The 15,337-nt window shown below is 50.3% G+C and overlaps 1 protein-coding gene across 2 annotated transcripts in view; it reads left to right on the top strand.

Annotated features, from left to right (window-relative positions):
- The window catches only part of dedd (death effector domain containing), a 51,842-nt gene extending 37,393 nt beyond the window's left edge, over positions 1 to 14,449 (top strand). For both annotated transcript variants that reach the window (XM_078205466.1, XM_078205465.1), the window contains 2 exons: positions 6,938 to 7,081; positions 11,680 to 14,449. In XM_078205466.1, the coding sequence (XP_078061592.1) occupies positions 6,938 to 7,081; positions 11,680 to 12,056 (521 nt within the window). In that variant the 3' untranslated portion in view covers positions 12,057 to 14,449. The remainder of the gene's footprint in view (positions 1 to 6,937; positions 7,082 to 11,679) is intronic.
- Positions 14,450 to 15,337: the final 888 nt, after the last annotated feature.

Raw genomic sequence — 15,337 nt, 5'->3', positions numbered from 1 at the left:
CATCTCCTTTGGTGTAAGGAGTTGTTGTAATTATGGTTTTAGCGATCATTATGGCAGTTCTGCTGTTGCGAAAGCCAGAGTAATTTACTCGAACATCAGCAATGAACAGGACTCTTTCTTTGGGTATCCATGCCTGTGCAAGCCGTATAGATTCATTATCCCAGCAGTTCTTTTGGAGTAATGACATCGTTTCACCAAACAGTCTTACTTTACATCATTGTCCCTTTCTTCTGTCTATAGCAGTAAAATATTGCTGCTCTTCAACCTCCGGGTCACACATGTCTGCTGATTGATCTGTTTACTTTCCTGCCTTCACCAATTTTACATTGCAGTATCTGCCTCGATTAGTGTCTTCCTCAACTGAGATGTATAACTATCCACCACCCCTTCACAGTGTTTGATCGAAACGTTCAGCTGCATCTCGGACCAAGCAAACATCAACTTCTCCTTCTGAACCTGTGCCACTTGTGTGGATTAAGTCTATACAGATATTTCTTAATTGGAACAGTGTTTTCTACATCTATATCATGCACAATTATTTTAGTACTTCCCAGCTGTTCGCACGTACATCTCCATGACTCTTTCAGGTCATTTTGATTTTCCTCTGGAAGGTAACTCCATCATTTATTCTGACTGCTTTCTCATTATCCAATCTAATTTGAAGAATGTCGTACAGTATCATCTGGACTTGTTTCTTCCCTCGAGTTGTAACAACTAACGCATCCTCCTCTTTCTTTTCTTCCTTATCAAAATACTGTTTGAACATATTCACATGACACACTATGTGAGTTTTCCTTCTATCTGGCTTTCTTATCAAATAATTCACCTCACTCAATTTTCTTTTGATTTCATAAGGCCACTAAACCTTGCTTTTAATGGTTCACCTCCCACTGGTTATAATACTAATACTTTACCCCACTAACAAAACTACGATTTTTTGATTTCTTATCCGCTTCTTTTTTATCACATGCTGTGCCACCTTTAAATGCTGTCTCGCTAACTCACCAGCCCTAGTTAATCTCTCCCTAAGGTCTTACACAGAGTCCAACAATGCAATCTCAGAACATTGACTCACCAATTTCTCCTTGATCAATTTAAGTGGTCCTCTTACCTCATGACCAAAAATCAATTCAAATGGATTGAATTTAGTTGATTCATTAGATGCATCCCTAATTGTGAATAGTACAAATGGAATTCCTTTATCTCAATCCTCTGGATAATCCTTTATAGGCCTTCAACATGGTCTTTAAACTTTGCCACCATTTCAACGACCCCTGTGATTCTGGATGGTACGCAGTAGATTTAAATTACTTTCCTCCTAAACTATCCATAACTTCACTGAATAACTCCAATGTAAAATTTCATCCTTGATCTGATTATATTTCTTTGGGCAGTCCGTATTTGGTAAAAAAAATTAAGTAACTTCCCTACAATCCTCTTAGCTGTAATAGTACATAATGGAATAGCCTGCAGAAATGCAGTAGACATATCCATTAAGGTCAACAAATGTCGATTCTCACTTTTCATTTTAGGGAGGGGTTCTGCGCAATCAGTTAGGACCCTGGTAAAAAAAGATTTGCGGGTTAGGTTGATTGAAAAATTTGGTGTCAGGGGGACTAGCAGGGTGGATATGTGGGGTTACGGGGATAGGGTCTGAGTGGGATTGTGGTCGGTGCAGACTCGATGGGCCAAATGGCCTCCTTTCGCACTGTAGGGATTCTGTGATTCTATTCTGTGGAAAGGTTCCTTAAATGTCAGAATGGACATTAAGGTTGCTGGATTTAACACTGCTTCAGGTTTTCCTATTCCCTGATATCTGTGACGTGTACGACAAAATTCTACTCCATCTTTATGCAGTCCAGGCCAATATAAATGTTTTTGTATTTTTGCTTGAGTTTTCCTTACTCCTATATGAGCTCCGACTGGAACCTCATGCACTACTCACAAGACCTCGTTTCTATAACCCATCGGTAATATCACTTGAGGAACTTCTGTCCATTTTTCATCTGCCTGAATATGTAAAGGCCCCCACTTCCGCTTTAAGACATCATTTTTAATATAAAAACATTCCGGTATACTCTTCTCCTGAGTCTTCTGTTTATGCTTCCTGATGCAACTGCTTTATCTCTACCTCTTCCTCTTGTAATCCTGCCACCTTTCCTGAACTAAAGAAATCCGCTTCATTCTCCACCTGTTCTTTCAAAAGAGAAAACGCTGGAAAATCTCAGCAGGTCTGGCAGCATCTGTAAGGAGAGAAAAGAGCTGACGTTTCAACTCCAGGCGACCCTTTGTCAAAGCTCAAAGGCAGAGAAAGTGGGAGATATTTATACTGCAGAGTGAGGGAATGGAAGATGAATCATAGCCACAGAAACCAGGGGAAAAGACTGCTAATAGCTGTCCACAGAGAGAATAAAGGGTGTGAATGGCCAGACGGCAGAGAAGCTAAAATCAGAGGGTAAACTGTGACAGATGAAGAGGGGGGGAGGAGGAGGAATGGATGGGACAGAGGTAAGAAATGGGAAGCAAAGGGGGGAGAAAAGGTAAGGGAAGGGGGATAAAGTACAGCGAAAGAGTGGGGGGGGGAAGAAACATTAAGAAAGACAATAAAGAAATAAAAGGTAGAGAACAGTAAAAAAATTAAATAAAATAGAATGAAAACAGAGGGGTGGAGGTGGGGTAGAGCAAATCATCTGAAGTTGTTGAATTCGATGTTGAGACCGGAAGGCTGTAAAGTGCCGAGCCGGAAGATGAGATGCTGTTCCTCCAGTTTGCGTTGAGCTTCACTGGAACATTGCAGCAGGCCAAGGACAGACATGTGGGCATGGGAGCAGGATCATGTGTTAAAATGGCAAGCAGCTGGAACGTCAGGGTCCTGATTGTACACAGACCAAAGGTGCTCAGCAAAGCGATCGCCCAGTCTACGCTTGGTCTCTCTGATATAGAGGAGACCACATTGGGAGCAGCGAATGCAATAGACCAAATTGAAAGAGGGGCAAGTGAAACGCTGCTTAACCTGGAATGAATGTTTTGGACCTTGGATGGTGAGCATGGAAGAGGGAAAGGGACAGGTGTTACACCTACTGCCATTGCATGGGAAGGTGCCATGAGTGACGGGAGAGGTGTTGGGTATAGCGGAGGAATGGACTCGGTTAACCCGGAGCAAACGGTCTCTGCGAAGTGTAGACAGAGTCAATGAATAAGAGGCGGGTTTGCGTGATGGACTGGGCTTCATTCACGACTCTTTGTAGTTTCTTGCGTTCTTGGGCAGAGCAGGAGCCATACCAAGCTGTGATACAACCGGAAAGAATGCTTTCTATGGTGCATCTGTAAAAGTTGGTGAGAGTCGTAGCTGACATGCCAAATTTTTTAGTCTTCTGAGAAAGTGTTTTTTACTCTTCTGAGAAGGTGTTACAGGCTAATAGGCTGGAGGAAATAGTTGTTCGGAGGGAGGATGTACTGGCAGTTTTGAATAAACTGAAGGTCGATAAGTCCCCTGGGCCTGATGAAATATATCCTAGGATTCTTTGGGAGGCAAGGGATGAGATTGCAGAGCCTTTGGCTTTGATCTTTGGGTCCTCACTGTCCACGGGGATGGTGCCAGAGGACTGGAGAGTGGCGAATGTTGTTCCTCTGTTTAAGAAAGGGAATAGAAATGACCCTGGTAATTATAGACCGGTTAGTCTTACTTCGGTGGTTGGTAAATTGATGGAAAAGGTCCTTAGGGATGGGATTTACGACCATTTAGAAAGATGCGGATTAATCCGGGATAGTCAGCACGGATTCGTGAAGGGCAAGTCGTGCCTCACAAATTTGATTGAATTTTTTGAGGAGGTAACTAAGTGTGTTGATGAAGGTAGGGCAGTTGATGTCATATACATGGATTTTAGTAAGGCGTTTGATAAGGTCCCCCATGGTCGGCTTATGATGAAAGTAAGGAGGTGTGGGATAGAGGGAAAGTTGGCCGATTGGATAGGTAACTGGCTATCTGATCGAAGTAAGAAGTCTCACAACACCAGGTTAAAGTCCAACAGGTTTATTTGGTAGCAAATACCATAAGCTTTCGGAGCACTGCTCTTTCGTCAGATCGATTGGAAATGTGCTCTCAAACAGGGCACAGACACAAAATCAAGTTACAGAATACTGATTAGAATGCGAATCTCTACAACCAGCCAGGTCTTAAAGGTACAGACAATGTGGGTGGAGGGAGCATTCAACATAGCTGTTCTGTCTGGAGACAATACACATCTCTTTAACCTGTGTTGAATGCTCCCTCCACCCACATTATCTGTACCTTTAAGACCTGGCTGGTTGTAGAGATTCGCATTCTAATTAGTATTCTGTAACTTAATTTCTGTGTCTGTGCACTGTTTGAGAGCACATTTCCACTCCATCTGACGAAGGAGCAGTGCTCCGAAAGCTTATTGTATTTGCTACCAAAAAAACCTGTTGGACTTTAACCTGGTGTTGTGAGACTTCTTACTGTGTTTACCCCAGTCCAACGCCGGCATCTCCACATCATATCTGATCGAAGACAGAGGGTGGTGGTGGATGGAAAATTTTCGGACTGGAGGCAGGTTGCTAGCGGAGTGCCACAGGGATTAGTGCTTGGTCCTCTGCTCTTTGTGATTTTTATTAATGACTTAGAGGAGGGGGCTGAAGGGTGGATCAGTAAATTTGCTGATGACACCAAGATTGGTGGAGTAGTGGATGAGTTGGAGGGCTGTTGTAGGCTGCAAAGAGACATAGATAGGATGCAAAGCTGGGCTGAAAAATGGCAAATGGAGTTTAACCCTGATAAATGTGAGGTCATTCATTTTGGTAGGTCTAATTTAAATGTGGATTACAGGGTCAAAGGTAGGGTTCTGAAGACTGTGGAGGAACAGAGAGATCTTGGGGTCCATATCCACAGATCTCTAAAGGTTGCCACTCAAGTGGATAGAGCTGTGAAGAAGGCCTATAGTGTGTTAGCTTTTATTAACAGGGCGTTGGCGTTTAAGAGCTGTGGGGTTATGCTGCAACTGTACAGGACCTTGGTGAGACCACATTTGGAATATTGTGTGCAGTTCTGGTCACCTCACTATAAGAAGGATGTGGAAGCATTGGAGAGAGTGCAGAGGAGATTTACCAGGATGCTGCCTGGTTTGGAGGGTAGGTCTTGTGAGGAAAGGTTGAGGGAGCTAGGGCTGTTCTCTCTGGAGTGGAGGAGGCTGAGGGGAGACTTAATAGAGGTTTATAAAATGATGAAGGGGATAGATAGAGTGAACGTTCAAAGACTATTTCCTCGGGTGGATGGAGCTATTACAAGGGGGCATAACTATAGGGTTCATGGTGGGAGCTATAGGAAGGATATCAGAGGTAGGTTCTTTACGCAGAGAGTGGTTGGGGTGTGGAATGGACTGCCTGCAGTGATAGTGGAGTCAGACACTTTAGGAACATTTAAGCGGTTATTGGATAGGCACATGGAGCACACCAGGATGATAGGGAGTGGGATAGCTTGATCTTGGTTGCAGATAAAGCTCGGCACAACATCGTGGGCCGAAGGGCCTGTTCTGTGCTATACTGTTCTATGTTCTAAAGTAGATGGGCTTTCTTAACTATAGTGTCAGCATGGGGGACCAGGACAGATTATTGGTGATCTGGACACCTAAAAACGTCAAGCTCTCAACTATTTCTAATTCGTCCCCATTGATGTAGACGGCTACGCTTCCTGAAGTTGATGACGATCTCCTTCGTTTTGTCGACATTGAGGGAGAGATTATTGCCGTCACACCAGTTCACCGGCTTATCTCATTCCTGTACTCTGTCGCGTCATTGGTTGAGATCCGACGCACTACGGTGGTATCATCAGCGAACTTGAAAATCGAATTGGAGGGGAATTTGGCCACAGGTGTATAAGGAGTATAGTAGAGGGCTGAGGACACAGCCTTGTGAGGCATCGGTGTTGAGGATGATCGTGGAGGAAGTGTTCTTGCCTCTCCTGACTGATTGTGGTCTAGAAAGTTAGAAAGCTCAGGATCTAGTTGCAGAGGGAGGAGCCGAGACCGAGGCCATGGAGGTTGGAGATGGGTTTCATAGGCACTGTTCTCAAATAAAGGAGAACTGTGTGTTTCCTTGCAGGCTTGGCTAGAACCATCAAGTAGAGAAACATAGAGTCTCAGCAGTGCAGAAAGAGGCCATCCGGCCCATCAAGTCTGCACTTGACCTCTACACCTTGGGGCATTAAAGGGCAATTTAGAATGGCCAATCCATGCTAAACTTAACCTGCACATTTTTGGACTGTGGGAGAAAACTGGAGCACCCAGAGGAAATCCATACAGACATGGGAGAACGCGCAAACTGCAACCAATAGTCCCCAAGGCTGGAATTGAACCCATGTTCCTGGCGCTGAGAGGCAGCAGTGTTAACCAATGTGCCAACCATTCACATGACTCTGCCTGTGTTCATCAACCAAATCAAAACCCTACTCTGAAACTCTAGGAGGAAAACAAAATTAAACAAAAATGCATTAACTCAGATTAAAACAAACACATCCCGAGCTAGATTCAATCATTAGCCTGCATTCTCAGCATGTGAGCTGCCTGGTTCAGACAAATCGGCACGGTGTTAAACAGAGCTGGATTTTAAACATACCCCTGTAAGAAACATGATAAAATACATTTCTAAAAGGCACAGTATCATCACAACTGTCGGACAGGTACAGCACGGGGTTAGATACAGAGTAAAACTTCCTCTACCCTGCCCCCATCAAACACTCCCAGGACAGGTACAGCACGGGGTTAGGTACAGAGTAAAGCTCCCTCTACACTGTCCCCATCAAACACTCCCAGGACAGGTACAGCACGGGGTTAGATACAGAGTAAAGCTCCCTCTACAGTACAGCCTAGAGTTATGTCCTGAGCAATGCTCTGTCTGATGTCTCCCATTCATGTTTCTGCAGACTCCCCCCACCATTTGCTATGTTGTGCACCCACAGCACGGCAGCCCCTCCGACAGAGAATGTTTCGGGGCAGAGCCTCAACACACAGTCGGGGCAAAAGGAAGAAATCAGCCACCATGGAGCCGAACGAGAAGCAAACGTGTGGTGAGTGTGTGAGGGGAGAGCGCGAGGACGGGCGTGACAGCATGCCGGAGGCTATGAGCAGGTGCCTGGCTGGGGTGAGCGTGAGCAGGAGGCTTTGTGCGCGGACCTGGCTGGGGTGAGGGCGGGCCCGAGGCTGGGGGTGAGGGCGGGCCCGAGGCTGGGGTGAGGGCGGGCCCGGCGCTGGGGTGAGGGCGGGCCCGGCTGGGGTGAGGGCGGGCCCGGCTGGGGTGAGGGCGGGCCCGGCTGGGGTGAGGGCGGGCCCGGCTGGGGTGAGGGCGGGCCCGAGGCTGGGGTGAGGGCGGGCCCGAGGCTGGGGTGAGGGCGGGCCCGACGCTGGGGTGAGGGCGGGCCCAAGGCTGGGGTGAGGGCGGGCCCGACGCTGGGGTAAGTGCGGGCCCGATTGTTTGAGCTCCCAGCACAGAATGAGCCTATCATCTGTACAGCCGGTCTCAGTGAAATCGCCTGCAATACCTTCTCTTGTTGCTCGTCCTCCTTTCCCTCTGCTGTTCCCAACTATCTATCCTGAGTTCCCTCCTCTGTCCCATCGATGTGCTGTCCCTCAGCACCATCATCCCAAGGCGCTGCTTTAGTTTTCACATGTACACTGACCCTCCCCGGCTCCACCTCACCAACTCTCCCGACAACTGCCGCCATTATGAACCAACCAGACTGCTTATTCAGCATTTAGTACCGGATGAACAAAAATATTCTAATAAATATCAGGCGTGGAAAGCTATTATCTACGGTAATGGCCCCAGACTCCTTTCCCTCGCTACCAACCCCACGCTTCTCCCAGGACATCTCTGCAGTGTTTCTCAGAGTAGTGTCCTCGGTCCAACCACCTTCAGTTGCTCCATCAATGACCACCCTCCCATCATAAGAAATAAGTGACTCCTCAGATACTGAAGCAGTTCATATCGATATCAGCCTGAATGTTTTCCAGGGTCTTGTTGCACAAGTGACAAGTAGCATTTGTGCCACTCAAGTACCAGGCAATGACCATCTCCAAGAAGGGAGGAGCTAACCACCTTCCCTTGACATGCAATGGCATTGCAATCATTTATCCCCCACCATCAACATCCTGGGGGTTACCATTGACCAGAAACTGAACTGGACCCAGACATATAAATACTGAGCCTTCAAGAGTAGATCAGAGGCTGGGAATCCTGCAGCGAGTAATTCACCACCTGACTCCCCAAAGCCTGTCCACCATCTACAAAGTACCGTCTGGAGTGTGATGGAATACTCCCCACTTGCCTGGATGAGTGAAGCTCCAACAACACACAAGAAGCTCAACACCATCCAGGACAAAGCAGCCCCACTTGATCAACACCCCATCCGCAAACATTCACCCCCTCCACCACTGACACACAGTGGCAGCCGTGTGTACCATCTACAAGATGCACTGCAGCCATTCACCAAGGTTCCTTAGGCGGCATCTTCCAAACCCACGACTACTTCCATCTAGAAGAACAAGAGCAGCAGATACCTGGGAACACCACCACCTGGAGGTTCCCCTCCAAGTCACTCACCATCCTGACTTGGAAATATATCACCGTTCCTTCACTGTCGCTGGGTCAAAATCCTGGAACTCCCTCCCTAACAGCACTGTGGGTGTACCTACACCTCAGGGACTGCAGTGGATCAAGAAGGCAGCAGCTCACCATCACCTCCTCATGGGGCAATTAGGGATGGGCAATAAATGCTGTTCCAGCCAATGACGGCCACATCCTATAAAAGGATAAAAAAAGCTGCCTGTGGTTTGATCAGATTGCTTCTTGCTTTGGTGTCATATTTGACTCTGAGATGACCATCCAATCACGTATGAAATGGGAGCAGCAGTCGGCCATTCAGCCCCTTGAGGCTGCTCCATCGTTCAATTAGATCATGACTGATCTGTTTCTGTTGAGTTCACATTCCCATCTACTCCCCAAAACCTTTGATTCCCTTGCCTATCAAGAATCTATCTACCTCTGCCTGAAGATATTTAATGATCCTTCTTTTCACTGCCGTCTGAGGGTGAGAGTTCCAGCGTAGCATAATCCTCTGAGAGAAAAAACATTCTCCTCATCTCTGTCCTAAAAGGACAGCCCCCAATTTTAAACCAGTGCCCCCTAATTCTGGACTCGCCCACAGAGAGGAAACATGCTTTCAATATCTACCTTGTCGATACCATTCGGGATCTTTATAAACTTCAATCAAGTGACTCCTCACTCTTCTGAACTCCAGCAGAAACAATGCCCGCCTGTCCAATCTTTCCTCAAAGGACAACCCCCTCATTCTAGATATCAATCTAGGAAACCTCCTCTGAACCGTCTCCAATGCATTTACAACCTTCCTTAAATAAGGAGACCAATACTGGACGTAGGATTGGAGATGTGGTCTCACCAATCCTCTGAATAACTGAAGCATAATATCCTTACTTTTATGTTCATAAAGGATAGCATTCCAATGAACACATATTTGTGTTTGCTCCTCTGTATCATCAACCGATTCCCAACCAGTCTCAGCTCATCATACAAGCCCAGCCACCTCCTGACTCCACTACTTCAATCCACTCCTGCTGGACTCCTGCATTCTCTCCTCTCTGATATTCAGTTTATACAAAATTATTCTGCCCAAGTATCTGAACCACCACCACCACCCTCTCTATCTCTGTAACATTTTTCATCAAGAAAGAAAAGTAATTGATTCTGAGCCGAGGGTCTTGAATCTTACTCAAGGAGACTTTGATGATATGAAGTGCGAGTTTGCTATGATAGATTGGGGAACGTTACTTAAAGGGATGACGGTGGATAGGCAATAGCAAACATTCCAGGAGCGCTTGGGGGAACTGCAGCAATTGTTTATTCATGTCTGGGGTAAGAGTAAAACAGGAAAGGGGGCCAAACCATGGCTTATGAGGGAAATTCGAGACAGTATTAGAGCCAAGGAAGAGGCATACGAATTGGCCAAGAAGAAACAGCAGATCTGAGGATTGGAAGCAGTGTACAATTCAGCAAAGTAGGACCAAGGGACTGATTAAGAAGGGGAAAATAAAGTATATAGTAAGCTTGCAGGGAATATGAAAACTGACTGTAAAAGTGTCTATAGGTATGTGAAGAGAAAAAGATTGATGAAGACAAATGTCAAAAACAGGAGAACTTATAACGGGGAGAAAAAGAAATGGCTGACCAACCAAATACATTGGTTGTGCCTTCACAATGGAGGAAGCAAATAACGTATCAGAAATGTTGGGGAACACAGATTTTAGTGAGAGGGAGGAACCAAAGGAAATCAGTATTAGAGAAATGGTGTTGGGGAAATTCATGGGATTGAAGGCTAATAAATCCCCAGGGCCAGTTAATAAATCCCAGAATAGCTGAGGAGTGGCCCGAGAAATTGTAGATGCATTGGTGGTCATCTTCCAAGATTCCATAGACTCTGCAAGAGTTCCTACAGATTGGAGGGTAGCTAATGTAACCCCACTATTTAAAAAGGGAGGTAGAGAGAAAACAGGGATTTATAGACCAGTCAGCCTGATGTCAGTGGTGGGGGAAATGCTAGAATCCATTATCTAAGATTTTATAGCAGAGAACTTGGAAAACAGTGACAGAATCGGATGGAGTCAGCATGGATTCCTGAAAGGGAAATCTTGCTTGACAAATCGATTACAATTCTTTGGCAATGTGACCACTAGTCTTGTTGAGGGGGAGCCAGTGAATGTGGGTTATTTGGACTTTCAGAAGGCTGTTGACAAGGTCCCACAAAAGAGATTAGCGTGTAGAGCTAAAGCGTTTGGGATTGGGTGTAGTGCACTGAGATGGATAAAAAGCTGGTTGGCAGACATGAAACAAAGCGAAAGATTAATCGGATCATTTTCTGCGTGGGGTACCGCAGGGATCGCTGCTAGGACCACAGCTATTCACAATATATATTAATGATTTGGATGAGGAAACTAAAGCTCTCCAAATTTGCAGAGGAGACACAGTTACACGGGAGGGTGAGCTGTGAGGAGGATGCAGAGATACTCCCGTGTGATTTGGACAAGTTGAGTGACTGGGCAACTGCATGGCAGATGCAGTACAATGTGGATAAATGTAGGTTATCCACTTTGGCAGCAAAAACAGGAAGACATTATTATCTGAATGGTTATGTAGCTAATGCACAATGAGACCTGGGTGTTCTTGTACACCAGTCGTTGAAGGTAAGCATTCAGGTGCAGCAGGTGGCAAATGGTATGTTGGAGTACAGGAGCAGGGATGTTTTGTTGCAATTGTACAGGGCCTTGATGAGGCCACATCTGGAGTATTGAGTGCAGTTTTGGTGTCCTTATCTGAGGAAGGATGTCCTTGCTATTGAGGGAGCGCAGCAAAGGTTCACAAGGCTGATTATTGGGATGGCAGGACGGACATATGAGGAGAGACTAAAGCGTTAGGATTACCTGCCCCCGCCCACTCCTCGTGGTTTCGCCCGTCCAACCCTCGCCCTCCTGAAACCCCTTTCCATCTCTGCCTTTCTTGCTCTCTCCTTGTTTCCCACCGACTCTTTCTCCACCCGCCTCCTTTGGGATCCTCCTATACTTGACCCTCTTTCTCTCTGTCTGCTCCTCCCACCAGATATCCGCCTGCGGGTGCGTGCCGAGTACTGTCAGCACGAGACGGCGCTGGAAGGGAACGTCTTCTCCAACAAGCCGGATCCCCTGGAGCGTCAGTTTGAACGTTTTTCCCAGGCCAACACGATCCTGAAATCCCGGGACCTGGGTTCTATCATCTGTGACATCAAGTTCTCCGAGCTGACCTACCTCGATGCCTTCTGGCGGGACTACATCAATGGCTCGCTGCTCGAGGCCCTCAAAGGCGTCTTCATCACCGACTCTCTGAAGCAGGCGGTGGGTCACGAGGCCATTAAGCTGCTGGTGAATGTGGATGAGGACGATTACGCAGCAGGACGTCAGAGGCTGCTGCAGAACCTGATGCTGCAACACGCGCCCTGAGAGACTCAGCCCCTCCTCCTCCGTCCCCTGAGAGACTCAGCCCCTCCCCCTCAAGACCCTGAGAGACTCAGTCCCTCCCCCTCCACACCCTGAGAGACTCAGCCCCTCCCCCTCCACACCCTGAGAGACTCAGCCCCTCCCCCTCCACACCCTGAGACTCAGCCCCTCCCCCTCCACACCCTGAGAGACTCAGCCCCTCCCCCTCCGCGTCCTGAGAGACTCAGCCCCTCCCCCTCCACACCCTGAGAGATTCAGCCCCTCCCCCTCCACACCCTGAGAGACTCAGCCCCTCCCCCTCCGCTCCCTGAGAGACTCAGTCCCTCCAACCTCCGCTCCCTGAGAGACTCAGTCCCTCCAACCTCCGCTCCCTGAGAGACTCAGCCTCTCCCCCTCCACACCCTGAGAGACTCAGCCCCTCCCCCTCCGCTCCCTGAGAGACTCAGCCCCTCTCCCTGCTCCCCCAGAGAGTCTCAGCGCCTCTCCCTCCACACCCTGAGAGACTCAGTCCCTCCCCCTCCACACCCTGAGAGACTCAGTCCCTCCCCCTCCAGAGAGACTCAGTCCCACCCCCTCCACACCCTGAGAGACTCAGTCCCTCCCCCTCCGCCCCCTGAGAGAGACTCAGTCCCTCCCCCTCCGCCCCCTGAGAGAGACTCAGCCCCTCCCCTTCCCCCTTAGAGACTCAGCCCCTCCCCTTCCCCCTGAGAGACTCAGCCCCTCCCCTTCCCCCTGAGAGACTCAGCCCCTCCCCTTCCCCCTTAGAGACTCAGCCCCTTCCCTTCCCCCTGAGAGACTCAGTCCCTCCCCCTCCGCCCCCTGAGAGAGACTCAGCCCCTTTCCCTCCACTCCCTGAGAGACTCAGTCCCTCTCCCTCCACTCCCTGAGACTCAGCCCCTCCCCTTCCCCCTGAGAGACTCAGCCCCTCCCCCTCCGCTCCCTGAGAGATTCAGCCCCTCTCCCTCCGCTCCCTGAGAGACTCAGTCCCTCTCCCTCCGCTCCCTGAGAGACTCAGTCCCTCTCCCTCCGCTCCCTGAGAGACTCAGTCCCTCTCCCTCCGCTCCCTGAGATACTCAGCCCCTCTCCCTCCGCTCCCTGAGAGACTCAGCCCCTCCCCCTCCGCTCCCTGAGAGACTCAGCCCCTCCCCCTCCGCTCCCTGAGAGACTCAGTCCCTCTCCCTCCGCTCCCTGAGAGACTCAGTCCCTCTCCCTCCACTCCCTGAGACTCAGCCCCTCCTCTTCCCCTGAGAGACTCAGCCCCTCCCCCTCCACTCCCTGAGAGACTCAGCCCCTCCCCCTCCGCTCCCTGAGAGACTCAGCCCCTCCCCCTGAGAGACTCAGTCCCTCCCCCTCCGCCCCCTGAGAGAGACTCAGTCCCTCCCCCTCCACTCCCTGAGAGACTCAGCCCCTCCCCCTCCGCTCCCTGAGAGACTCAGCCCCTCCCCCTGAGAGACTCAGTCCCTCCCCCTCCGCCCCCTGAGAGAGACTCAGTCCCTCCCCCTCCGCTCCCTGAGAGAGACTCAGTCCCTCCCCCTCCGCCCCCTGAGAGACTCAGTCCCTCCCCCTCCGCCCCCTGAGAGAGACTCAGTCCCTCCCCCTCCGCCCCCTCAGAGAGACTCAGTCCCTCTCCCTCCACTCCCTGAGACTCAGCCCCTCCCCTTCCCCCTGAGAGACTCAGTCCCTCCACCCCCTGAGACTCAGCCCCTCCCCCTCCACCCCCTGAGAGACTCAGTCCCTCCCCCTCCACTCCCTGAGAGACTCAGCCCCTCCCCCTGAGAGACTCAGTCCCTCCCCCTGAGAGACTCAGTCCCTCCCCCTCCGCTCCCTGAGAGACTCAGCCCCTCCCGCTGAGAGACTCAGCCCCTCCCCCTCCACTCCCTGAGAGACTCAGCCCCTCCCCCTCCACTCCCTGAGTCTCAGCCCCTCCCCCTGAGTCTCAGCCCCTCCCCCTGAGAGTCTCAGCCCCTCGCCCTGAGAGACTCAGCCCCTCCCCCTGAGAGACTCAGCCCCTCCCCCTGAGACACAGCCCCTCCCCCTGAGAGACTCAGCCCCTCCCCCTGAGAGACTCAGCCCCTCCCCCTGAGACTCAGCCCCTCCCCCTCCGCTCCCTGAGAGACTCAGCCCCTCTCCCTCCACACCCTGAGAGAGACTCAGTCCCTCCCCCTCCACTCCCTGAGACACTCAGCCCCTCCCCCTCCACCCCTTGAGAGACTCAGCCCCTCCCCCTCCACCCCCTGAGACACTCAGCCCCTCTCCCTCGGTGCCCTGAGGATCAGTTCCCTGCACTCCCGCACACCTTCCCTTGGAACCTGGAGAAATTCGTGATCACTCTCTCTCTGTCCTGAGGGGTTTGGCATGTGCCTCTGCCGATCTGACTCTTCCTGATATGTCAATTGAAACCACACATTTTCCTCCTCATCCCCACCCAAACACACATTCCTACCCCACCCCCTACCCTGAACTGTCTCTGTGACTCTGTGGAACCTGCCCCTCTCCCATTAACCCTGACACACAGACCCTCTCTGCCCCCCTCTCTCTCTGTAACCCCTCTCTCTCTGTAACCCCTCTCTCTCTGTGTCCCCCCTCTCTCTGTCCCCCCCCTCTCTCTGTCCCCCCCCTCTCTCTGTAACCCCCCTCTCTCTGTAACCCCCCTCTCTCTGTAACCCCCCTCTCTCTGTAACCCCCCTCTCTCTGTAACCCCCCTCTCTCTGTAACCCCCCTCTCTCTGTAACCCCCCTCTCTCTGTAACCCCCCTCTCTCTGTAACCCCCCTCTCTCTGTAACCCCCCTCTCTCTGTAACCATCCTCTCTCTGTAACCCCCCTCTCTCTGTAACCCCCCTCTCTCTGTAACCACCCTCTCTCTGTAACCCCCCTCTCTCTGTAACCCCCCTCTCTCTGTAACCCCCCTCTCTCTGTAACCCCCCTCTCTCTGTAACCCCCCTCTCTCTGTAACCCCCCTCTCTCTGTAACCCCCCTCTCTCTGTAACCCCCCTCTCTCTGTAACCCCCCTCTCTCTGTAACCCCCCTCTCTCTGTAACCCCCCTCTCTCTGTAAACCCCCTCTCTCTGTAACCCCCCTCTCTCTGTAACCCCCCTCTCTCTGTAACCCCTCTCTCTCTGTAACCCCTCTCTCTCTGTAACCCCTCTCTGTAACCCCTCTCTCTCTGTAACCCCTCTCTCTCTGTAACCCCTCTCTCTCTGTAACCTCTCTCTCTGTAACCCCTCTCTCTCTGTAACCCCTCTCTCTCTGTAACCCCTCTCTCTCTGTAACCCCTCTCTCTCTGT

Source organism: Mustelus asterias, unplaced genomic scaffold, assembly GCF_964213995.1.
Source record: "Mustelus asterias unplaced genomic scaffold, sMusAst1.hap1.1 HAP1_SCAFFOLD_760, whole genome shotgun sequence".
NCBI lineage: Eukaryota > Metazoa > Chordata > Chondrichthyes > Carcharhiniformes > Triakidae > Mustelus > Mustelus asterias.
Note: the sequence above shows the minus strand (reverse complement) of the source record. Positions and strands in the feature narration are given on the sequence as shown.